The sequence below is a fragment of the Sinohyriopsis cumingii genome, chromosome 12 (assembly GCF_028554795.1).
Source record: "Sinohyriopsis cumingii isolate HCF-2022 chromosome 12, ASM2855479v2, whole genome shotgun sequence".
NCBI lineage: Eukaryota > Metazoa > Mollusca > Bivalvia > Unionida > Unionidae > Sinohyriopsis > Sinohyriopsis cumingii.
The window spans coordinates 67,764,904-67,790,952 of NC_142972.1; the positions used below are offsets into that span (position 1 = coordinate 67,764,904).

General features: G+C 34.7%; 1 protein-coding gene across 3 annotated transcripts in view; it reads right to left on the reverse strand.

Annotated features, from left to right (window-relative positions):
- Window positions 1–2,677: 2,677 nt before the first annotated feature.
- Window positions 2,678–26,049, reverse strand: part of LOC149786644 (thymidine phosphorylase-like) — a 37,605-nt gene continuing 14,233 nt past the window's right edge. The window contains exons 2-10 of one of the 3 annotated variants that reach the window (XM_089977171.1): window positions 20,296–20,479; window positions 19,718–19,843; window positions 17,763–17,965; window positions 16,106–16,334; window positions 15,588–15,706; window positions 13,464–13,626; window positions 11,821–12,048; window positions 11,060–11,200; window positions 2,678–6,511 (exon numbers count right to left, since the gene is read on the reverse strand). In XM_089977171.1, the coding sequence (XP_089833297.1) occupies window positions 6,372–6,511; window positions 11,060–11,200; window positions 11,821–12,048; window positions 13,464–13,626; window positions 15,588–15,706; window positions 16,106–16,334; window positions 17,763–17,965; window positions 19,718–19,841 (1,347 nt within the window). In that variant the 5' untranslated portion in view covers window positions 19,842–19,843; window positions 20,296–20,479 and the 3' untranslated portion in view covers window positions 2,678–6,371. Of the gene's footprint in view, window positions 6,512–11,059; window positions 11,201–11,820; window positions 12,049–13,463; window positions 13,627–15,587; window positions 15,707–16,105; window positions 16,335–17,762; window positions 17,966–19,717; window positions 19,844–20,295; window positions 20,480–22,203; window positions 22,263–26,049 lie in introns of all 3 variants that reach the window. The other 2 variants (XM_089977169.1, XM_089977170.1) reach the window with 2 other exon arrangements.

Below are 26,049 nucleotides of genomic sequence, written 5' to 3' on the forward strand. Positions count from 1 at the left end.
ACCACTACCACCCGCAGCAATGACTATACAAACGTCATTGTTGTGTCCGTATCAATGCCAGATCATTAAGGATTTATGTCGCCCTTTACAGAATGCACCAACAGTGGCGTCATTCGGGTTGGTGTCACCCAGTGCGGTAGCTCATGGTGTCACTCCCCATGGTCCTCCTTCCGTAACAGACCATACAGAATCCTTAGCAATGTCATTTTGGTGTCACCCCCTCTGATGGTGTTACCCGGTGCAGTCCGCACCCCCCGTATCCCCTTAGCGACGCCACTTCTGTGCCTGCTAGTCATGTATTTAACTATGATCGGTTATCCGTTTATGAAATCCGACTAGACCCACCATAGTGTGCTCTGTAAAATTTGCAATTTTTTATTTTGGTGTCACCCCTCTGAGATGGTGACACCCGGTGCGGTCCGAACCCCCTAGCGACGCCACTGTGCACCAAGCTCGTAAACTGTGATCAAATTCGTATTGCAATATAGAAACCTGCAGTATTATTTTCGTGCAGTTATGCGTGTGCTGGGAGTCCAGTAGGTATTCATGTATAGCCGTGGATAGCTCTATACAGCCAGATAAACACAGATTTGCGCAAAACAAATGACATAAATGAGTGTGAGAAAGATTTATTTAAAATCATTAATTATGATGTGTTCGATAAGACGATGGAAACTGTGACAACTTGTCTGTGATGGTGAACAAAACAAACTTCGCAGACTTGTTGCCGAACCAGCATTTCAGTCATGCTGATATTTAACGGCGGACTCGTAGCTGTTCAAAGCAAACAAACAAGCTAAAATTGGCAAAGCCAATATGAATTGGTACTGTTTCGTGTTTAGGCTCTAACAAAAATGAACAAGAAAAATATGAAGACAACAAGCTTTGTAAAATTTAACCAATAATTTATTTCCCTAGAAAAACAAGGTAAAATTGAGTAAAGGAATTTATGGTTCTACCAATCAAATCCAAAATTAATCCAAGAATTATCCAAGAATAAAATATAGAAGTCCTAGTAATAAAAGGTTCTAATGAAACTGAATTCGAATCAAGATGAAATCCAGAATGGATGGTGATGACGTATGTTGTGGTCAGCGTCGAAGTGGTGTTAACAGTTCTTTGTTGAATCACAGAAAATAATATTCCAGTGTTTGAATTCTGTGTAAACTTCGATAACTGTCCTTGTCCAAGAATTAATTTAGAGCACTAGTATTTCCAGGGAAAACAAAGTTGTAATCCAAATTAATTAAATTAAACAAAATAAACTGGTCACAACATAAAACACTTAAATCTTCTAAAGTGTTAATGACCTAAAGATTGTTCTTTCTCAAAACATCAATAATAAATATAGCTACATCACAAAGCATGCCCTAATGTGGGTCAATCCTCTGGAGAAACCTTAGTGATACATGTTATTGGACACGTAGGCCAGATATGATCTTTATTACACTCTATGAATCTTACTCTGAGAAAGAATAAAAAAACAAAAATAAAAAAGTTCTTTACTACAACTCTTACTGATTCTGAATCAAGGTCAGGAACTATGTCAGCATTAAGTAAATTGTTTCTATAAAGTTGTTTACGTCAAAATTTAAAACATCAGTCAGAACTGAAATCTATCCCAGTAAATAAAGTTGCATTACAATAGCAAGTAATGGAATAAAAAAATAAACTTGCAAACAAGCAATTAAATTTTATCAAATATAAATTATATCCAAAATGCATAGCAGTACGTCCGTTTTGGATTTGTAACGTACGATTTTTACTAAGACAAGATCAAACCATTTTATCAGAATCGTTTCAAGATGCTATACACAGACATTGATTCACTTCTTACTCATATCATCAATGGCGATTTTTATGTGAATATGGCATCAGACATACATGTAAAAGAATTTGACACCAGCGATTATCCAAAAGATCATTCGCTGTTTAGTGACACGAACATACATGTTGTAAGCCGATTCAAAGACGAATGTGCTGGCAAGCCAATCGACGAATACGTAGAACTACGTCTTAAAATGAGCTCGATAATGGTTGGACTGCAGAGAAGCAAGAACATCACAAAGGGAAAAGGAGTTCCCTGGTTTTGATGCAAAAGATGTTATTAAACTGATTGGTAATCTTAAAATGCACGTCATATATTTTGCAGTACTAGAGTGATAGCGCGGAAATGCCTTTGGTTCTTTATATTCTTTCGAGTCTATGCTCTTAAAATAAGTAACAGAACAGTGTGAAGAAACCAAGCTTTGTAAAATTTAACAACTATTTTTTTTCCCTTGAATACAAATTTCAAAATGAGAAAAACGAACTTACCGTATTATGTATTAAATCCACAAATAATCAAAGAATTAAAGAAACAAGTCCAAGTAATAAAATGTCTTGAATAAAACAGTTCAAGTCTTACAAAAATGGCACTAACAGCTACCTCGCTTGGCGCTCAGCATTAAGAGGTTAGTGTTAGGACTGGTCGGCCTGGTGACAGGATAATGAAGAAGACTACAACATAGTGTGGACCTTTACGGATTTAAAGGCTGACACACCTAAAAATTTCACAAAGTGGGTGGCAGCGGTTGCCGATTCGTTGGGTGCATCTCCTATCAAGTGAGAGCTGACTTTTGTATTCAATATATTTATCTCTATTTACATGGTAGATACAAACAAAAATAACAAAACATAATGTCATTATTTATTGTATCAGATGGCAATAACTCATGCACAATAAACTCATTAAAAATATAAACAAACAAATAGCACTAGACTTAGTTTCCTTTTCTTGGAGAAGGGATAGGTGGTCTATGTACTGCAATCTTGCACGCACAAGTGAATAGACCGCTAAATAGAGAAAAGAAAAACAGAGAAATGGTAAGAAACAAGATTGAATCAGACTAAAGCTGCTAAATTTAACTATTCGTTATAACTCAAACTTTCTTCATCAAATGTTTTCGGTCAGTACGACCGAGTAGCCTCAATATTTATAAAATCTAATCAAAGTTAAGAACCATTGCAAAATTGTTTTATAAATTTTTAAATAATGCAGACAAGAAAAATACAATTGCCGATAACAAATTGAATAAATAAGTGCACAAAATATATAGAACGAATGAATACACAAAATTACAAAGAAACTAAACGAAAATTCAAAAATAAAGTAATTCAAACAAACTTATACAAACAAATTACAAGATAAGTTTGAAACAAAAATGAAAATATAACCAAAACTATACAAGAAATATAAAAACTAAGACATTCTCACACGTTCCCGTCAAATTGGCAGCTTTAGGATAGCATGCTGGCAAGAGTGGACAAAGAATGTGCTCATTGAGTAATACTGACGGTGGTAGTTTAAGGAAGAGCATAAATACCCGTGTTAAGTGTGAAAGCAAGTTTCATGCATATATTGATATGTTTTGGGACTCTTATAATACGTGTTTAGGCTCGAATAAACAGTAACACAAGAAAGAGTGAAAACAACAAGCTTTGAAAAATTTAACAAATAATTTATTTCCCTGGAAAAATACTGTAAAAAAAATTAAAAAATAAGAACACGAATAACATTTTTGAAGTCCTAATAATAAAATATTCTAAAGATTTCACGTTCCAGTCCCGACGAAGAATCCAAGATTGAAGGCGATGTCGTATGTTGTATCCTGTACTGTGTTGAAGTCTACAGTTCCTTGTAGAAACACAACAAATAATTCGGTACTTGAATTAATCTAATTTCTTTGTTCAAGAATTCTACATGAGCACTCGAAATATTTCCAGAGAAACGAATTAATCTTTTAGAATCCAAATCATTCCAAAAAACATTAAAATGTAATTTTCAAAATGACACAAGAAAAAAATCACCTTTACGTCCCAGTGTTTAGAAGCCCGACTGGGATTATTTCTCTAAAACGATGGTTTAAAACTTGAATATTGTGCAAAACATAGGGACGGATAAGGGTCACGTGATCATGTTTATATCATGTACTCTCAGCATGGCCCTGTCTGTCACGGAATTGTATAAATTCTTTTATTTATTAAATACATGTAGTTGGGTTTCGTTTTTTGTGTACAACGATACACGATTGTGATTTATGTATATTGCGTTGTATTTCGAAATAGCGAGTTCGGTTCATCATACGCCGCAAGTGCGAAGTGCTTTTAATGGGAAGAACCGAATGTCTTCAGTGCATAGACGATATCTGTGTATAAATACCTCACCGTAGGTAAAACTCTTTACATTACGGATAGTCTTGTCAGTCAGCGGTCTACTATAAGGACTTGCATAACTTCAACTGTATAGGTATGTAAGTTTATTAATTTCTTGTTTGTAAGATATACCTATTGTAACACCACGTTTATTTTTGTATGTTTGCTATGTAGCTTTGGTTTATGCAGTATAATGCACGTATTTCTATTCTTGTTTGCGATTTAGCAAGGGATTTATATTAATAAAATAGAGCTACATTTTTAAGAAATGTTTAGTATAGTAGGATTCTCATCAAACTGGATTAGGTTTACTTCTGAATCTGTTGTTGTATAATTATTGTTCCGGTAATGTAATCCGTATAACTTACAGTGTAAAACTTCATTACGTTATTATGTCAGTGTCATGTATTGTACACGGTATTGGATATATTTTCAGCTGTTCGGAGTGTCCGGAGTGTCCGGAGTGTGTAGAGCTGTCTGGAGTGTCCTGAGTATACAGGGTGTCTAGAGTGTCTAGAATGACCAGAGTGACCCGAGCGTTCAAAGTTATCAAAGTGATCGGGGTCGACGTGGTGCAAGCTGTAAAGCCAACCACAATTATAAATCGTAGCAGCCGTGAAGCTGAACTGTAGCAGCCGTGGAGCTGAAATAAAGTGTGCTGATGACGGAGTGTATCTCCTTACATATAATCAACTAGCCATTGGCAAATTTTGGGGTTCGTAAAACCAATTGTATCTTTCTGGACTGTAAAGGTAAGTTGCATATCTGTCCCTTTTTATCACCATAATTTCGCTACCTGAGTGAATTCATTTTACTACATGAGCAAAATTCTACATTATTTACTAGCTGAGTAAACTATATCTATATTTTGATTGTGAAATCGTTGCGAACCATTCCCCACTTGTCTTTGTATTTTGTAAAGAAATTTATTTGTATTTTTCATTATTAAGTCTGTGCGTTCTTATGTTAATTAAATTCAATATTTGGATTATATATACACGCACATTTTCATAATTAATTGCTCATTCAAATCATTCATTATTAAACATCGTATTTATATCATCATCAAAAGTGTTTCCTTGTGAATCCGGAAATCCCACCCAGTTATCTTGTTGCACTGACGAGAACCAATCATTTTACTCAAAGAATAAAATAAAAAAGCTGTTTATTTCACTAAAATCTATTTACAAGTGGAGGTTCACGTATCCAACACAGCCTTGATATCAACCTTATTATTCCCACAATAAAAATAAATGAAAAGAAACTTGTTCACTCGACTGTTAATAATTTTGAATTCATGTCGGGAACTAGGTCAGTTTTAAGTGTTTACAAAATGAACAGTCAAGGTCAAACTATTTTCTGATATTTAATTATAATTTTTTTGATATTTAATTATAATTTGAAAAGGAATATAAATATTTGATACTTAACTGTAACGCCAAGAGTAACATAAGTATTTGATACTTAACTGTAACACCAAGAGTAATATAAGTATTTGATACTTAACTGTAACGCCAAGAGTAACATAAATATTTGATACTTAACTGTAACACCATAATATAAGTATTCGATACTTAATTGTAGCGTCATGAGTAATAAACGTATTTGATACTTAATTTTAACATGGAGATTAGTATAAGTATCGGATACTTAGTTGTAACGTGGAGAGTAATATAAGTATTTGATATTTAACTGGAACGTGAAGAGGAATATACGTATGTATCCTCCAAATGCGGGCTTGCATATTCTAAATACATGTTCCACTATTCACCATAAGATATTGACTAATTTATAAATGGATAGCTGTTCACTAATGTTTCACTTATTGTTGCCAGATACAATTGGTCCTATTTCTCCAGTATGACATACACCGTTCTCGGTAAAATTACATAAAAAGCTCTGTCATCAAATTCGCTACAAGTGGAGACAATCGCGTCATACACAACCCAATAGCACCACAACAACTAATTGAGGGTAGTAACATCTATAAAAAAGGATAAATAAGCTGCAACAAAGAATTCTAGCTGATTACTGCAAAGGTGAAGTAAATGTTCCGAAACTATAGCTATATTACTAAGAGGGGATACAAATGTATGTGCCCTTTTGCGGCACATTAAAATCAACAGCACACTTCAATACACAAGAAACATTTGTTCGGTAACCCTGTTAAAAGGTCATCAAGCGGATATAACGTCTATTAGCCTGCTCCGAAGTCCTGTACTGGGAGTTGAATTCACCACTACGGCCTGCTTAAGACTCTCAAGAATGTAGGGGGGAAGCTGGTCTTCGTCATGATGCACAATGATCCACGGTTCCTCTGAAACATTTATAGTAAGTAACCATATATCATTTTCATAATCATGGCTGACCAAATAGTTTCGAAACAAAATCCAACTGATAGTTATATGTCTATTTATAATTCTATATTGAGACCACAATTAAGTTTAAAGCTGAACTCGTACTGAATACGTTTTGACAAATTCCTGTCATTCTTTAATTCTGAATATTAAATGGACTTTAATATTTTGTTTGACTTTGTGTTCTGTAACGATGTTTCACTCAAATGTTAATATAAATTCTACATATATCGGTGTGTTATACATAAATATTGATTCCGACGACAAATGGGATGATACATAACTTCATTTGAAGAAAAAAAAGACAGAAAATAAATAGGAACGCACTTAAATTATATTGCGAAATGGCTGTCGCGATAACAGAAAGATTCGCTGGTCATCAAATAACTCGACTGATACGTGCATGCAATACAGTCAACACCAAAAAAAAAATTTGTTGGGGAAATAAGGCTCGTTCTCTCCTTGATGTTATACCACTTGCAGTGGCATAACATAATTGTCGTTGCATAACATAATTGCAGTGGCATAACATAATTATTGTGGCATAATATAATTGTAGTGGCATTACATTTTTCTCTATATTCTCTTGCATTCTTTCTCTATTGATACGTAATTGCATTATATTTTCCGATGCCAAAATGTATCAGTGCCGTGCAAATATATATCGTGTATCACTCATGTCTGTGGCAATAATATTTGAACAAAGAACTTTCAACTTAAACAGCAAACGTATAACATAACAATAGGACAAAACATGAGAGAATCATATTACGATAAGCACTAGTTAGAGTTTCTTCTGATCCTTAGCACCCCAGTTTTTAGTTATATATACATTTATGTTGGGTGGTTAGAGCCCATCACCTATCGCGAAGTTGGAATTCCAGATTCATTGAAGCATAGGGCTAGTGTCAACGATGTTTTTGTTGGTATCACCTGACTACTGCGTTGATTTGTGCTTTGTGCTGGACAAATATAGCTTTGTGCAGTTTGCGGCGACAGCTACGTGTTTTTGTTCGTTTTTACGAGAATCAATATGGTGAGAATTATGTGTCCTTTTTCTTTTTGTACAAATATTACGTGATTTTCATTTAATCATTGAGAAGGAGTTTATTGGTGATATCAAGTGAGCATTGGACCTATGATGTCGTGGACGTGTAGGTAGAGAGATCTGGGTAGTCATGGGACTAGCAATGACAATGGTGAGAATCAGATCAAGTGTCATCAATGCTGTAGTTTAGCCTAGCAGCGGATTAAGGACATAACGAACATGATACTCGCAATTTCTGAAACAACATACAATCTTTCTTTCGATTTCATGCAGGTATGGCTCGATGTAAGGTCTTTTAGGTCTGCTAGTCTCTGTATTAAGCTGCTGTCCTGCTCCAGATTTTGGATAGGCAATCGGCTCTGACCCCACACCTCAACATAAATGTCAAAATATTTAAATCGAAAATGGGTGCAGGAGGGTCAGAGGTAACTCGGACGAAAACATCACACCATATAGGGATTACATGAGCTTATGTGCATTCTCAGCATTGATATCAATTACTTAAATGAATCCATGTGAAATTTTCGTAGATCTAAGCCCAAAATGTGACATACTATTATGAATATTTCGTAGATCTAAGCCAAATGTGTTACATACAAGTACGAGTATTCTCTGAATTTAAGACAAAGATGTGATATACCAGTATGAATATATCCTAGATTTAAGGCAAAAATGTAACATCCCAGTATGAATACTTCCTAATTCTAAGTCAAATATGTGGCATAACAGTATGAATATTTATTTAATAGATCTACTCCGAGCATGTGACATACCAGTAATAATATTTCGTAGATCTAATTTGCAGATGTCACATAACATTAGCAATTTGATGCACATACATTTGACAAGGAAAGAAACAAATCAAGTAATAACATCGAAAAAGGCTTATTACGCAATTTTCTTTCTCAAAACTAAATTGGTTTTCTCTTTTTGTAACGTGCTAACTATTTTATCGGTAAATAATAGCTGAAACCACTCAAACATATCGCTACTAAAAACATACGATTTAATACCACATTAAGCAGACACATCATGCGCTTTGTAACTAGACGTGTCGTAAAAACTCGTAAACTGTCTTTAAGTAAACGTGTCGTAAAAACTCGTAAGGTGGCGCTCACCAGATAATATGTACTTTTGAGAGAGTGACGTATGTAAGGTGAAGTAGTTCGCATTTAAAACATGCACAGTGGAGAGAATGTTGGCATACCTCTATGCTACATTAATGTAATGTGGATGATATTTCTTTTAGATATTGTACTTTTGGAAATTTTACATGATTTAAGTACAATGCTAACTAAAATGACTGCTCCCTTGTGTTAAAAAATCAGTCTGAATTAGTCTAAAGTGCACTATACATAGCAGCTATTAAAATAGGGAAAATGAATTTTGCCAGACTAGACAATACCAGCTTCTGAAAGTACAATGAATGAATTACCAAATATATAAAATGTAAAAAAAGTTATCGGCTCTTTTTTATACAATTAACCTCTGAAGTTCAGGAAGTGAAAATGACCAAGCAGAGCTAGCACTTTTTTGAAAGGTGCACATTTGAAGTAAGGCCAAGCTGTATACTCTATAACCCATAGTACACCCATCAATCATACACCAAAATAAAGGGAATTAAAGTTCTTTGCATTATACCTAAGATATACAAGGTCATTTTTAAACAGAAAGTAAAACCAGTGAGGAGAGCCGGGGAAATTCTTTTTCTTTAAAATCCTAACCCTATGCAAAATGCGAAACTGTATAGCGCCACCTTAAAGAAAATATAAAAATGTTTGCAATTACTTTTTTTATTTTCATATAATTATGTATGATGTTCTGAATAAAATGGTACATTCATATTGATGTTAAGCATGAAAATAAGCTAATTATGATCATTTTTCTCTTGTTTACATAATTTGCCATGAGGTATGTTTGTGTGAGTAGTGACCTTAATTATGGGGAAATTAGAAGTCTTAGAATGTAGGAATAGGGTCAACTTAAATTTTAAACTGTTGCAAAAAGTGACAGAAATATATGGTGAAAATGTTTATTTTCATTTATTTGCAATGAAATAAAAAAATAAATGAAGAGAAAGTGAATTCGCTTCTTCCATATTAAACAATAGGCAAATATTTTACACTTTGACCTTTGACCTTTATGAACCTGATGAGTTACCTCCCTTTTCTAATTGTAAAATTCTTTGTTGATCTCTCTGAAATAATTATGGCTAGTTTCATGTTCCTGTCATTCAGCATAACATTGGTTGCTATGTTTACAAAGTGTAATGTGCATTCTTAAAATAGCTCACTTTTATCATGGGGGGGAGGCTGGACTTGTTAGAGACTCTGACACTCATAAATACTGTTCTGTGGGGGGAAAGGCAGGAGAATTATTCCAAAGGATTGTTTTGATGCTTGCGACTTAAATGTTTCAGCCATATAAACATAATTAAATCATACAAAAATAATACCTATATCTTCTTTATGGTGGCGCTCACCAGATAATATGTACTTTTGAGAGAGTGACGTATGTAAGGTGAAGTAGTTCGCATTTAAAACATGCACAGTGGAGAGAATGTTGGCATATCTCTATGCTACATTAATGTAATGTGGATGATATTTCTTTTGGATATTGTACTTTTGGAAATTTTACATGATTTAAGTACACTGCTAACTAAAATGTCTGCTCCCTTGTGTTAAAAAATCAGTCTGAATTAGTCTAAAGTGCACTATACATAGCAGCTATTAAAATAGGGAAAATGAATTTTGCCAGACTAGACAATACCAGCTTCTGAAAGTACAATGAATGAATTACCAAATATATAAAATGTAAAAAAAGTTATCGGCTCTTTTTTATACAATTGACCTCTGAAGTTTAGGAAGTGAAAATGACCAAGTAGAGCTAGGACGTTTTTGAAAGGTGCACATTTGAAGTAAGGCCAAGTTGTATACTCTATAACCCATAGTACACCCATCAATCATACACCAAAATAAAGGGAATTAAAGGTTCTTTGCATTATACCTAAGATATACAAGGTCTTTTTTAAATAGCCAGTAAAACCAGTGAGGAGAGCCGGGGAAATTCTTTTTCTTTAAAATCCTAATCCTATGCAAAATGCGAAACTGTATAGCGCCACCTAAACTGTCTTTAACTAGACGTGTCGTAAAAACTCGTAAACTGTCTTTAACAACATTTTTGAGCAAGCGAAGACACTTTTACATCGTATAACAAAACTATTTGTTTTGATGTTGTAGTGGTTTGTTCTATTTGTATTGTTTTGCCACAAAGTCCTATATTGAGATCATACCCACATTTGCAGCAGACACTAGACATACAGACATAAGACAAGTACGCTTATATAAAATTCTTACAAAGCCAAAGATTTATCATGTAAGAAGTGACTAGAAGCTATTTATTTGAAATTTAAGTATTTATTCCAGATTTTGAATACACACCAGCCCATGTTATACTCTACCTTCCTTTGCGTCATCACCAATATGTTTTGTCAGTTCCAGACCAACTCCATAATTTATGGCCTCTCCTGCTCTGGTCCGTCCGGCACCCAGATTACAACTGACCTCGGCGCACTTTAGTCCATCGATATCGTTGATATATCCTACGAAAACATAACAGTAAACCTAACAGGCAACTAGAAAGGTTCATATTCTGGCGACCTTTGGAATTAGTAATCTATCAAACAGAGCGCTGCATTGGTGAAAGAGAATTATCGTTAAAGTCTATGTTCCGAATAATGTTTTTCACTTTCATGAATGTGAAGTGATACTTTAAATGAGGAATCAAACGACCTCGTAAAATATGAATTTGTCTTAGAGTTTGTCAGATCCCTGTTATATTATAGATCGAGATTTTAATCCGATTGCCTAAGAAACACACGTAAAACTAGCTTAAGAATATTACCAGTTAAATCAGTAATAATTTACATTAATAAAATGTTGATTAAATAGGGTAAACGTACACAAGAGCATGGAATTTGATAAAATGTTTTGTATCGTTACCAGGGTCTAAAATCTGTATACGGTATGATGTCCAATATCTTGTTTCTGTCCTAATGGTAATGGGTTATATATAATTTCAGTCCCACGACATTTATTTTAATATAACAATATTTTTCCCTATCGACATACATCTTATCTTTGAAAAGAAATTACTAGTTATGGACAACCTTATAAATGAATATAAATGAATCTATGTGATAACTGGTATTTCAATTGTTACCATTGGCTTGGCAAAGGACATTCGTCGTCCTCTTGGATTTCGGTAGAAGCTCTCGCACGTCTGTCCCTTTCCTGCAGAGCTTGTCAGCAAGATCCGGTTCGACACCCTGTGCTTTTAGCATTGCGCAAAACTTTTCGACCGCAGTTCCGTCTTGTATGACACTTCTGATCATCTTGCACCCTTTCAGCACCCCATCAACATGGCCACACAGAAACAAAGCATGGCCTCCTTTTAGGATGAAAGTAATAAAAGACATGGCAATAAATTCATATGTCTAAAACAAGCTTGTCAGTATATTTTAGCAGCTGATGAAACAAACAATACTAGAGTCTTAATCATTGTTGATCTACCATACAATGTGTTGCCTTAAAACGAACTCTAAAAAAAGAATAAGTTGACTTCATGTTATGCTCTAACTTTTACAAATAATAGTTTTACATATATATTGTGCAAATTGACACTGACTGAACTTGTGTGCTCTGTTTCTATCCAATATTGAGTGTCAACCATACAGAACCTCTACGACAGATGGTAGCAGTTTTTATCAAACATTACTTCATTAAATATAGAAATAGAATTGTTTAAGTAACGATTTCACTCTCAGTACGTTCCGGATCATGTTTAAAAATGGAGTAATCGGGGATGATTGAGTGCTGATTGCAAACTGAAATTACGTAACAACCGAAATTTGGGCCAAGCGTTTGTTACCGAATTAGCTTACCAAAACCATGCAATTCACGTTTGAATGCAGACATAAAACAGAAAAGAACAAACATCATTACAGGTGAACTAATTATCGATTAATTCTTGGTGTAAGACATTGCGTTCTCAAATATGTCGGATAAGACCGCCCTGCGACGTTGGCACAACATCTTTGCAAACAGTTCATTATTAATCCTCGCAAGAAATGTGTTAGAATACACAATGTGAAACATTGCATGTAAATTTGTCAAAAGACTTTAACCACAGATTATTGTAAAGCGTTTTTTTTTATGTAACTATGAAGCCATTAGTCAAACAGGCACGAAATGAAAAATAAAAAGTCCATGAAAATCGATGGCTTTTGGCTTTGAAAATGTATAATAATGAGAATCGACGATTTTTATGAGCAGATATAAGGAACAACTGTCACTGGTGAATTAGGAACGTTATGTATTGTCACTCTGGCTTCAGGTAAAATGAATACAACAGTATACAAGGATATGTCGCCTCAAGCACCAGACGGCGCAGAGAGGATTGAATGATTGATGCAAAGATAAAATAAGTGTATAAAAAAATCTTATTACATAGCCATTATGGCACAAGACAAATTGACATAAGTCTTACAGTCTTCCTCCATCGAATTTGTTCAGGGTTTTAACGTCACTTTTAATGATATTCCCTATATTATGCTGAGGAAATTGGATCTAAGTGCCTTTTCCAAGGATAAACCAAGGCAGCCGACCTTGGCTGATATCGAACCCGCTACCCTTGGATGACAAGTCTGAAGCTCTACCAACTACGACCGCGGTTCTTTGCTTTCTGTAGAGACAGTATGTGTTTGAGCGAGCATGAGTGAATGTTTGTTTTGTGTGTGCATGCATGCACGCGCGTGTGTTCGTGTGATCTGTGTGTGTGTGTCTGTTTGTGTGTGCGTGTTTTACCAAGGCGTTCAACAAGCTCGTTCAAGTCTTCTGGTGCTTGCCCATGCAGACCTTCAATTGCCTCTACTACTTCAAGAGAATTTCCTATCATATTCCCAATAGGAGCGTTCATGTTCGTGAGCAACGCTGCCGTTTTAATTCCTAATCCATTTCCAGCCCTGACCTTGTTTCATAGAAAAAATAAAACCAGTCGAAGTATTTAAAATATTTCGAGTTTCACCTATCTACTAATTCTAAACAACGATTTCATTGTTTAATGATACAATACAATAATAAACTACCACTGGAGGGACTGAGTGAAATATAGAAGTTTACCTCTAAGGACAGTAAAATAATTACATCTGGCAAATTGGTAAATACTCTGTAAAATATGTATGAATGACATGTTGACAAAGATCATCACTACGAACAATAACCTGCTTTTCATGAGAGAAAAAAAGGACGTAGAATCAGATTTTTAATTTCTACGTTACAGTTGTTTACTCTTGTATTATGATTTTAAATTTAAAAAATTCCGGGACGTATTTCTTTAATTCAGAAACTATTTGGTTCAGAACTTTGCAAATATCTAAATATGTGTTCGAATAATGTTTAATTTATATTAAACACTTGGGCCATTGACTTTGATCTTGGTGAAGAATGGTTTTATGTATCTAACAGAAAACTAACAAGCAACATTGCAAAACTCACTGGAAACTAGTCCATGCGCTTTCGAAATCTCCTAAATCTTTCCTCAAGGGCACAAAAATCACATATTACATTATGGAGGAAAGAATAAAACATAAAATTTAATTATTCTACAGACTTACTGCAATTTTTGACTGTAGATATTTACCAAAACGATATAATAACATTTTGAAAGAAAAATGGTTGCATTGCGCTATATACTGATTTTTTTTTTTTAAAGTGGCGCATGAACAATTGTTGTTGTTGTTGTTGTTGTGGGGTTTAACGCCATTTTTCAGCACATGATAGGCTATACATGACGGCCAGAATTAATGGTGGAGGAAGAACCCGGGAAAACACCGGAAAGAACCACCGACCCACGAGAAGCTATTGGCAAGCTTTCTCACACACCTACATTGGCTGAATCCGAGACTCGAATCGGTGCAGACAGGTGAGATGGCAGTGATCCGTAACAGAGAGCGCTTTAGACCACTCGGCCACTCGGGGCCCCTGGCGCATGAACAAACAAAAAACAGGAAAGGAAGGAATCTAACTGACAACGAAAACAAGTAGGTCTGTAATTGAACTGTTGCTGCATCAACAGCGGTGTCATCAACTCCAACTGAATTTTCGTTGTTTGTCATTCCCATGAAGCTTTGCGCTCTTGATAACCCTTGTATATCAACAGAATAAAATCAGTCACTATTAACAAGGAGCAATATTCTCTAAAGATGAATGCAGGTGATCTCCCGTAGCTACTCTTCGACTTAAGAAAACAGCTTTCGTCTTTTTATGTAACGCACAGTAGGACTGAATAAGTCATGCCGTATTGTACATTTATCAAACATTTCGTTTAACATTTAGCACAATAAAGAGCGGTTATTACTGCTCATCAGTATTTGTGAATCTTAAAATATTGGTCTCATTATAATATATCACTTTATTACCTGCGTTTTAAACAAGCAGGAGACTATTTCAGTGTAAGAACATTATAATCTTCACATCTCTCAAGGACACTTTCAATAAAGGTATGCCTCTCAATAATACTTCCTGAATACCAACGACACGTTTTTATTTTTATAAATATGTTTGGCAAGGATCAGTGCTGTATTTAATGTACGAAATAATTTGGAAACTCAACTTTGCAAAGAGCTTCAATAAATAATAATAGGTTGCAATACCAAAACTAAATGTTATGCACAAAGTAGTACTTTGACAGATAAGAAATACTATTAATATAATTTATTTATCTTGGTTTATTTTATCATTATGATTTTGCATATCCGATAAATTTGGAATGCATTCAAAACAGAAAGTCCGATAGTTGCCGGTTGTCACACTTCCTTACTCGATTACTGAATGATGGGCAGTCATAAATAATAATTCAGAATACGTGAAGTACGACCCTAGTAAGCATATAGGTTCAGATTTACAAGTATTTATTGCCACAAGTCATACCATTTGTGTGGCAAGTTTTCGAGCTAACATCTCATCCTGTAGTACTGCTGCCTTTCCAGTCTTGACATCCAAAACCAAGGCATCCAAGCTTTCAGCTGCCTTCTTGGATATGATAGAGCCTGTCATTATATATATTTACATAAATAAATAAATAAAATAAAACTTGAAACAAATAGAATGATGATTATTGGACATGCAGACATTACAAATGAATAAGAAGAAATCAAAATATATAAAGTTAGGAACACAATCCTGAAAACTACTGATATGTTAATTAAATTGAGCAACGTGATTATTGGCGTGCCATCAGTTATTTCAAAACTTCAGTCAACCATGATTCACCGATACGGTGAAAGAAATACCATGATGTTATATTCAGTATTAAAGCAAACTAATAGATGTTTCTTGTGGGTTTTTTTATAGGGCTCATGATCATAAGCTTCTCTAATAATAAAAAATAACACGCAGGCGTTAATATGCGTATAATGGTGCAATTTACACATTCACGCTCTGCTTACCCGTAATAAGACCTAGGCTGCTGACAGTACCCGTAACATCACGATTCGCATACATTATCTTATCTGCAGGAACAATATCGTCCGTCTGGCCAGCTATAAAGCATCCAACAGTGTCTAGAATATCCGTCATCTCTTGGTGGGTTAGATGGACACGGAAACCTGGGATGGATTCCAGCTTGTCTAGTGTTCCACCTGTATGTGCAAGACCCCGACCGGAAATCATTGGAACCTACTTCGGGAAAATCATAACAATCAAGAGGACATCGTTTCTAACACATCCAATAGGACACAAATGAAATGACGACCAAGATATCTCAGTTGATTAGACTGGAAAAGGTTAATCATGGGCTCTAAGCTCGCACACCCATACTCTTACTTATCTCATTGGCATATCTGTCAATTGAAGGTATGTAAATGTTTCATTGATCGCTGTTACCGAGAGGATACGTTTTGTTTAAAAGTATTGCTATCTCAAAAATGACTTAAACATATTTTCACCATTTATTCAAGTTGACACTATATGTTGACCTTACAAGGACAGCATTAAACATCAAAAATGATGCCATTTCATCAAAAGAGGGATATACTACATCACCGCACCTCATGTCCTAATCAACTCATGTTTCCAACATTTGGGAATGAATCCCTCTACCATCGAGAGAAGAAAATAAAACAGTTTGTCTGGAATCCTAATTGCTCGGAACATGTTCGCATAAGTTTGTGTTTTAATAGTGAATGCACATTTGCGTATCGTTATATCGGGCTGTATAGAGTAACAGAAGTTTACCAGATAGACATACAAAAGCTAAAACAATATGCTTTATCGTGATTTTGCAAAACAGTTTTAATACCAGTATAAGCAAATAACATGAATGAATGTAGATGATCTGTATATGGACATACTTGTACAGATAATTAGCAACAATTAAGCACCTAATGTGTGGGTAATATGAGTCGTGAATGACAACATAAATTGCGAAAATATGTTGCAAATTTATAACAAAAAGGTGAAATCATGGAATATAGTAGAAAAAATATAATATCAGTTACTTTGAAAAAACTGCAAACGAACTACTATAGACGGTCAAAGTGAACCCTGCAAAAGACCATACTGGTTGGAGTACCACGAGAAGTATAAGTGTCTTGACGTGAAGTCTGTGTCTGATATGTATAAGGTCCATTACACTTCATAGAGACATGTCTATATAGTTGTTTACTAACCACAAAAAATAAATCAAGTAGTATGGTCAACCTTCATGTGGTATGAACACATGATTGAAAGGTTCAAACCCTGGTCATTGTTGCCCCTTTTAAAAAAGTCCATGACCTCGATTGCTCCAGACCCAGTGTACCCTCTGTAAATAGTTACCAACCCCCTTTACTAGAAGGATGTGATATCATCTGCTGAAAGACTTTTTTTCTCACTAAGGTTGAGAACTATTTTCTGATTCTCACGACATGAATGACATATCCAGCTTAATGTGTTACCTTACCAGTTCTAAGGAGGCTGTAGAAGACGTTTATTTTATATATTAAAAGTATTGATTTAAACCTATCATATATCAAAGAAGTAAATGAATTGCATTTTGTACAAGCCCATTACAAACGCTAACAGTATGAAAAGTAAAATGTTGAAGATACGAAAATGTTACATTACCTTCATTCCGCAGGCTGCGAGAGCTGGCGCTAGCAGAAGACTGATCTTGTCTCCAACACCCCCGGTGCTGTGTTTGTCCACAATCTGGCCCTTCCATTTCTCTGGCCATGTCAGAACTATGCCAGAGTGGGTCATTGCGCGTGTAAGACACGTGGTCTCTACATCATTCAGATCCTTCAGGTAAATTGCCATCAGCATCGCACCTATAAATCATACAAAGCATGTACGTGGTGCTATGACGTTACAAATATCCATGCAATGTGCGTTTACAAAATGGCAGAATCTTATCATATGTATACACCGGAGCCCTATCTGTGATGTACATCTTCAACGATAAGTTTGAAGCCCTAATACACATTTGGCGCTTCGTATGGATTTCTTTATCAAACATTCTTGCGCCGAGCCTATTAGAAGGTCTTGGTTCCAATTTAAGACCAACACTTAAGTAGAAATGTTGGGAATTTGGTTAATCGATTGCAAATCCAACTTCTAATTTGTGCAGTCAAACCACTAATGGTTTATTACAGAACCATGTTTCATTGATCAACACCAAACCAGGGCCTGCAAAAGGCTTGAATTTACTCGATATAAATTTTGTATAATAAAACTTTAGAATTAATCTCAAAGCAAAGGCAAAAGAAACTACGATTGAGGTCACAACGGATCTCTCTCTCTCTCTCTCTCTCTCTCTCTCTCTCTCTCTCTCTCTATATATATATATATATATATATATATATATATATATATATATATATATATATATATATATATATAGATAGATAGATAGATAGATAGATAGATAGATAGATAGAGGGACAAAGAGACACAGAGAGATCCGTTGTGACCTCAATCGTAGTTTCTTTTGCCTATGCTTTGTTTTAATTTCATTTATTTCTTTGTCAAACTTTAATTAATTGCCTTTTTACTTTTTAGTAAAGACTGAGAGATCGATAGATTCAATCGAATCTATGTATCTATCCACTGTCTCTTCCATCTATCCATTCAAACACATTTCTATCTAGTACCTAAATGCGTGCTTGAAATACATACATATACATATCACCTACATACTAAAGTACTTACGTGCGTCCCTACATACATATATACATATTACACAAATATATGCCACAATAACTTCCATGATCGTAAGGAGGTTTTTAATTCGCATGTGTATAATCTTTGTAAAAGCTATAAAGTTACGAAGCATACAACAAATTGTAAATCCACAAAAGCCACATGAGTATTCTAGTCCAGTTTTCTGCTAATGACATCATTTTCGTTGATATGGTTTTATTTTATATTGGAACTATCATGTTGCAAAGGCTAGTCAACCTTTTTTGATCACGTTTTGAAGCAAAATTACTGACTGCCCGACCATTTTATAAAATAATTGTATATATAGACGCTGCTATATATAATCCTGTAATAGGTGTAACAAATAGCTAATTTATATCTAAAAAATATCCATTAACCTGAAAACGAAGAGAGAAATCATATAACGAAAGCAGAGTTGTTAACGACCATGAGCTTCAAAGATATTACCAATTCTGTGGCAAGTTGAATTTATTCTAGACAGTACGTCAGAATGATTCAGTTTAGATGAGTGACACAAACGTACCGAGATTCTACGAAAGATACTTTCTCGGCAATTCTTAGGAAGGTGACGCTGCTGAAATTAGAGCTTGGATGTTGAATAAATCATAAAATATAGGTAAGAGAGACTGAAGGCCCGTGTACCTAGGAGGCGCACACAGTCCCAGTTTTGGACCTGCTAGGTGTATTGAGAACAAGAATTGAAACTCACACCTAGAAAATTGCGTGCACGCACGGGATGCACGGACTGACGGACGAAACATTGAGCTCCGAACGCTTATTGGTGTGGCTATATGATCAAACAATCAGGCAAAGTGTAAATTACTCTAACGAAAGTCTTTGTAAAACATGTAGATACTTACCTAGTTGAGCACCCTCAAAGCTTTTGTCGACAACCTTGCTCACAAAAAACTCAATCTCTTCCTCCGTAAGTTCCAAGCCATCCCTCTTTTTGGAGATAATATCCGGTATCCTTAGAGCTGACATGTCTATTATGGCAAACAACACAGATAGTAAATCGCTACGTGCCTTCTGGCAATATGACCAAAGAAAACCGTGTATTATATTGCAAGCGTCTAAATTCATTTTATTGAGATTCCATCCCAAAATTATTTTCAAACTTGAAATCTCAAACCTTGATCGCAAAAAAGGCTAATATAAAAATTAAGCAGGAAAGTTCTGCCTTAATCCGATTTTATCAAAGAATCATAAAAATCGCATACGTTTTTTCCTACTAGTTGGCGCAACCTAAAGTTAATGTAGATTCCTGAGATTAGCAATTGCATATTTTCCATCTCAGAGTAGTCATTATGCTATGCATAATCCACGATACACTTACCCTTTTATTTTTCTATTACACGTAATATATTTCAATTGTGCGTCAGCAAATATTTAGTTTTCTCTAGCTTCCAATGGGACACATATAATTTGTGTACATTACCTTTTTACAATCACTTGTAGAAGAACTTGAACTTGAACTTTTCTCAAGAATCTGTTAGTAAGGTTTTTCGTTTAATCGGTCCTAAGCAGAAATCTCTTCTTACTTCGATTGGAAGGAAGTATAACTCTCAAAACACAACTGTTTCTTTCACCAGATCACATACTCTGCTCTCCACTGATTGAAACTGTATGCAAACATTCGACTATTGTATTGTGTCAAGCATGTAGGAGTAAATATGCATATGCATCTGCGTTCTAAAGGTTGATTCCGAACGTAGACTGTAGGGTTGAATTTGGCCGCCTTATTTATTACGACATAAGTAAACCTGACCCAGTTGTGACACTGAATAATGCGATACCTATTTACTACTCTGTGTTATACCCTACTACCTTGTGCCATGGAAAATTATGAAAACAACGCAAATATATATGCACTATAATAGCAACATTTGACCGATAATGTTTGTCTTTAGATTTCTGGGTTAAAGTTTAACGCCATGTTGCATTAACATGTCCAAAAGTTAAAAGATATACTTCTGGTCAACACTGATAACTGGGTTGCTATCAAAATGCTATTCAAGGCTAGTCAGAAAACATGGCATCGACAATATGTCATTCTGACTGATTTATTTCACCTGTGTTTGTAGTAATACGATCACAGCAAAAACAAGGTTATCTGGGGTAAGAATCAACCTTTGCGGTCATGCTCCAGAAAGGTAATATGGAATTAAATGCAAACTATTACACATCACCGTTACTTGTTAAAATCCATCCGTCCGTCTGTCGGGGTTTACAATTTTCTCATCGTATTAACCTCACTTTCTCGAAAGGACACCTTTATTTTAGTATACAGACATAATCATGTATAACTATTGTACAAAGATTTCAAACAATGTTTATCTTTAAAATTTGATTTATAAGACACAAAGGGGTGTGATCTAAAACGTCCAATGTTATTATACCAGCAGCACGTGAGAGAATCAACAATTAGCTGTTTTGATGAAACAAGATATACATCTACTGTTTCTTTATTTGCTTGACCAAAAAAAGTTTTATCTGCTTTAAATGTCATATGTGTATGGTGTTACCTTTTCCCGGTACCCTATATTACTCAAACACGATAACCAAATTCATTTGTCGCAAATAAATACTTGTCGTTAGAAAGCATCCTTGACAAACTTTATAATGACATGATGCACTAGAGAGAGGCTTAAGTACATGCGGTCTCATACACCAAAGCAAATTGAATGCTGGAAGGAAATATAACCAGATTATGACATAATTTATCTATTAGAGGGTTCTTTACAATTGTTGTTTTATGTCTAATTTTGGTTCCTCATTATATCAATATAAGATACATTCGTAAATATAGGGATTGTTCTGTGCGATAAATCTGCAGTCTGTAATAAATGTTAAGCGAAACAGATAAAGAATGTACTTTGACTTTATGGCAATATGTGCAGGTGTAAATATCGAACATGGTGTTTTATGTAGGTATGGCATAAGTAGACCCTAACCAGATAAAAAAAAAACTACAAACTGTTATAATCAGACATAAAATAATGCTTTGTTTGCGAGGGCCTGACCTCTAAAAGTAGAATGCGAATTAAAACTGGGGGTTGGGGTGAACTGGTTTCATTGCGTTACTTACAAAAACGACCTCAATAACGCAAAATGCTTAGACTTAAACAAAACAAACGATAGTGTATCAGTGTGGGCTTTAAACAGTGAGGTCTGTGGGTATGAAAACATGCAGATGAGGGAGAACATAATCCCACAGATGACATTTCAAAACTCATTACAGTGTGTGGGATCAGGACGTCTTATTCAATAACTATATTGCAGGTGTTTTCATTAACAATATAATATCCGATATTACACTGTGTATTAAAATATAGCTTGTATTTACACATTTTAAGTGAAGAATAATATTGTTGTAGATGACGTAGTGAAGTCGTTGACTAGGAGCTGCAAAAGAAGTAAAATCTTTTTAACATTCATTTAAAATTATAAAAAAAGTTAAAGTCTAGAATATAAAACTCAACACTTTAACATAGATAAAAATTGCCTTACACCGGTAGAAAGATGGCGTCGTAAGTGGAATTTTAAATTTAGACGTGCTTCAAGAGGAACATTTGGGAAACTTGAAACAAGTTTTCATCCATATATGTGAATTTTAAATCAATGTAATTACCCCATTAATACATTATGAGGTGTGCGCATATATTTATGTATTTATTTATTTATTTATTTATCTATCTATCTATTTATTTTATGACTGCTTTGGGAATTTTCCTCACGGGCAAATCCGTCAAAACAGAGCCAAACTGTTCATTATACATTCTATTTTTGGATATGTTTCTGGCAAGGATTATAGACGTTTTTTGCCTATATTGTGACGAGTCTATGCTCTTAAAATAAGTAACAGAAAAGAGTGAAGACAACAAGCTTTGCTGATTAAATCAAAAATTAATCCAAGAATTATAAACATAAATCCTATCAGAGAAAAGTTCTAAGTGAATCTCATTTCGAATCCTAATGAAATTCAAGATGGAAGGTGATCACGTCTGGAATAACACACGAAGTGCTGTAGTGTCTAGTTCTTGTTGAATTACATAAATATTCCTCCAGTTTTGAATTCAGCATAAATTCCAACAAATGTATATGTTGCAGAATTATATCAGAGCACTTTTGTATTTCCAGGGAAAATAACCTGAATTCAATAATTTGAAGAAATAAAAATTCATCCCAAACTGGTCACAATACAACTCAAAATGCACAACTTAACATGTCAAAATTTAGAGTCCAAACTGACAAACCTTTATCTGAACATCAGTTATACGAATGATTACGACACAAAATACATCCCCTGATGAGGATCAAGGTATTTATATCTAGAAGTAAATAGAAGTTTGTCAGCATATGGAACGTGATAAATATTACATACTCCAAGTATGACCTTGACTCAGCTTAATAATTCTTACTCTGAGAAAGAATATGCAAAACAAATGTAACAAATCGTTTACCAAAGCTGTCACTGATTTTGAAACAAGGTCAGCAACTAGAAACAAAGTTTCATTTACCCATAGAGGATAAAGAAGCTAGTTTTAGATGTTTACATCTATGAAATAAAAAATAATTTATAAAATATCAATCAGATCAAACAGAATTGAACTCTGTTCTGAACAAGATCAAGTCCATTAAACAATGTTACATTATAATAACATGTGATGAAATAAAAAATATATTAAAACTAAAAGATCAAACAATTAAATTAAATGTACATAACAATATATAAAAAATAAAAGAAATAAATAAAAAATAATAATAATAATAATAATAATGAAATGGAGTAATGATAAAAAAACATCCGAAGATTCTGAGTGTGATCTAGATTTAAATATTTTTGTTCACGATAAAACAAGTATTCAGAGTAAGTTGTGGTACGTTTCAAAAACCAACTTTTCCGACTGAAGAAAACATTGTGTAAATGTGTCTCTCTGTAAACTTGCAATTTCTCCATTAATAATCTAGTTACATTTATTTTCATTCAAATAATGTTGCATTAGAGGAGCATAATGTAAGTATCTCTCTTCTTATTTCAAATACAGATGGATTCATTTTCACGTAGTAATAATATATTTGTTCTAATTATTTATGTGAATTTCAGTGTGAATTAAATATCAACGTGGAAGGTACTGTTTGTGCGTGTGTGACTGTGCGTGTGTAATTTAGATTTTTAAAGTAGCTTTAAAAAAAATCAGTCATATCGCTACGATGTATACAGTGTGACATTGTATAGTGATGTCTAGCACCAGGAAATCATGCCGCAGACATGTAGCGTGATGTCCCACCCAGTAACATTATCCTGACACCAGGCCGACAAGTCATATTACTAACCTCTTAATGGTGAGCGCCAAGCGAGGCAGCTGTTAGTAACATTTTTGTAAGTCTTTGGTATGACTCGGCTGTGGTTCGAACACGCGACCGCCGCATCCGAGGCGGACGCTCTAACCACTAGGCCACTGGAGCGGTTGAAAGGTAGTAATTCGAAAGTGCATTACTTTGGTTTTTCTACTCCACGCAGAAGAGGGGTGGGTGTGTGTGTATGTGTGTGTGTGTGTGCGTGCGTGCGTGCGTGCGTGCGCGCGCGCGCGCGCGTGTGTGTGTGTGTGTGTGTGTGTGTCTTTTGGACGAAATTTTCATTTTATTTGTCAAAAAGCAGCCACGGGTTATACATTCTATTTCGTTAGATTGACGGAATCTTTTGCATATCGGTATACATTCCTCCTTTACATATTGTTGTGCGTTTGGTCTCATATGCTAACGTCATGTCACATTAAGTAAGATTAACATACATTATGCAATGACTGGTCTCCTCGAAACTTGCAGGAGAAAACATGTAGTCATTGTTTCACATTCTGAACACTTTCCTTCATTACCTTCAGGTTTCTTTTTTAAAAAAAGCAAAATATTCCACATATTGAAAACCAAGTGAAGCTCAGAGTAAACCGCCTGAAACATGAGCTGCAATGTGGCACTGTGATAAAGAAAGTGGCTAGTTCGTTTCTACCGAGTCAATCTATGGCACATGCACACCCAAAAAATAGTTGACATCAAACAATAGGAAACGTTCGTATGCTACTAGAAAGGAGCAGAAGAAATGGTGAACAGACCACTTTTTTGAAGGGTCCAAATTCCGAAATAAACCTTCGTAAATGAAAAGATTAAATGGTGTAAATAACTTTAAAAATCAAGGTAGTCTAACCATACTGAGGCTTCTCTAAGTGGGTTAGTTTATTTTATTTTGTTGTCTTTTTCTCAGACTGAAAAATCAGAGATAAGCGCAAATATATTACGAAATTGAACCAACTTGAGGTCACACCCTCTCTGCTGCTATAATTAAATCATTCTCATATCAATCTCTCAATCAAAGAGTTTATCAAGACATATACGATATCGTGATCGAGGATCATGTAAAGTTATTGTTATAAATCTGTGTGGGATTGACTGCGCTCGCGAAAAGAAGTTTTTAAATTTAATTATATCCATGTCACCGCTACACCAAGTCTGATGAATATTTCGCAACATATGTGTATCGACTCTATTAAACACAACTAATATATTACAGCTATATCTGATTATTTTTTATAGTTGTGTGTATCGCTGAGTAACATAAATTACAACTGTGTTTTTATGTCTGCCACGAGAAAATATTCTAGCTGGATTTGATTGTTTGTCCAGCATCACATCATCGTATACAACTAAATTGTTAATAAATCCATCAAACTTGTCTGCAGATGGTGCTTTATCAATATCAGTTATAAAATTAATAATATCACCGCCGTCTTCGTCCAGCAAATTTGCATTTTCATTAAAATCTTTAAGTACTTCATAGCATCTCTGATCATCAACTGACGGAGCTACTAAATACAACTTATCCCATTTGAGCCATCTTATTATCAAATTAAGTAATAATTGCGTCTTACCAGTTCCGGAAGGACCTATTATTATCATTTTAATATAATTTGGTTGCGCTGGATGATGTTTGACTGGCTCTTGCTTTCGTGTCGCTGAGACATCAATGACATCCATGTTATATAAATATAATAAATACTATGGAATTATATTGTGTTCGATGTAGAGCACATAATCCTACGAGTATTCTAGCAACAATAATAACAAAAAATAAAAAGCCTGCACTTACAGGTAAATGTGTGCGATGTGATACAAACAAATACAAATTTATTTCCCT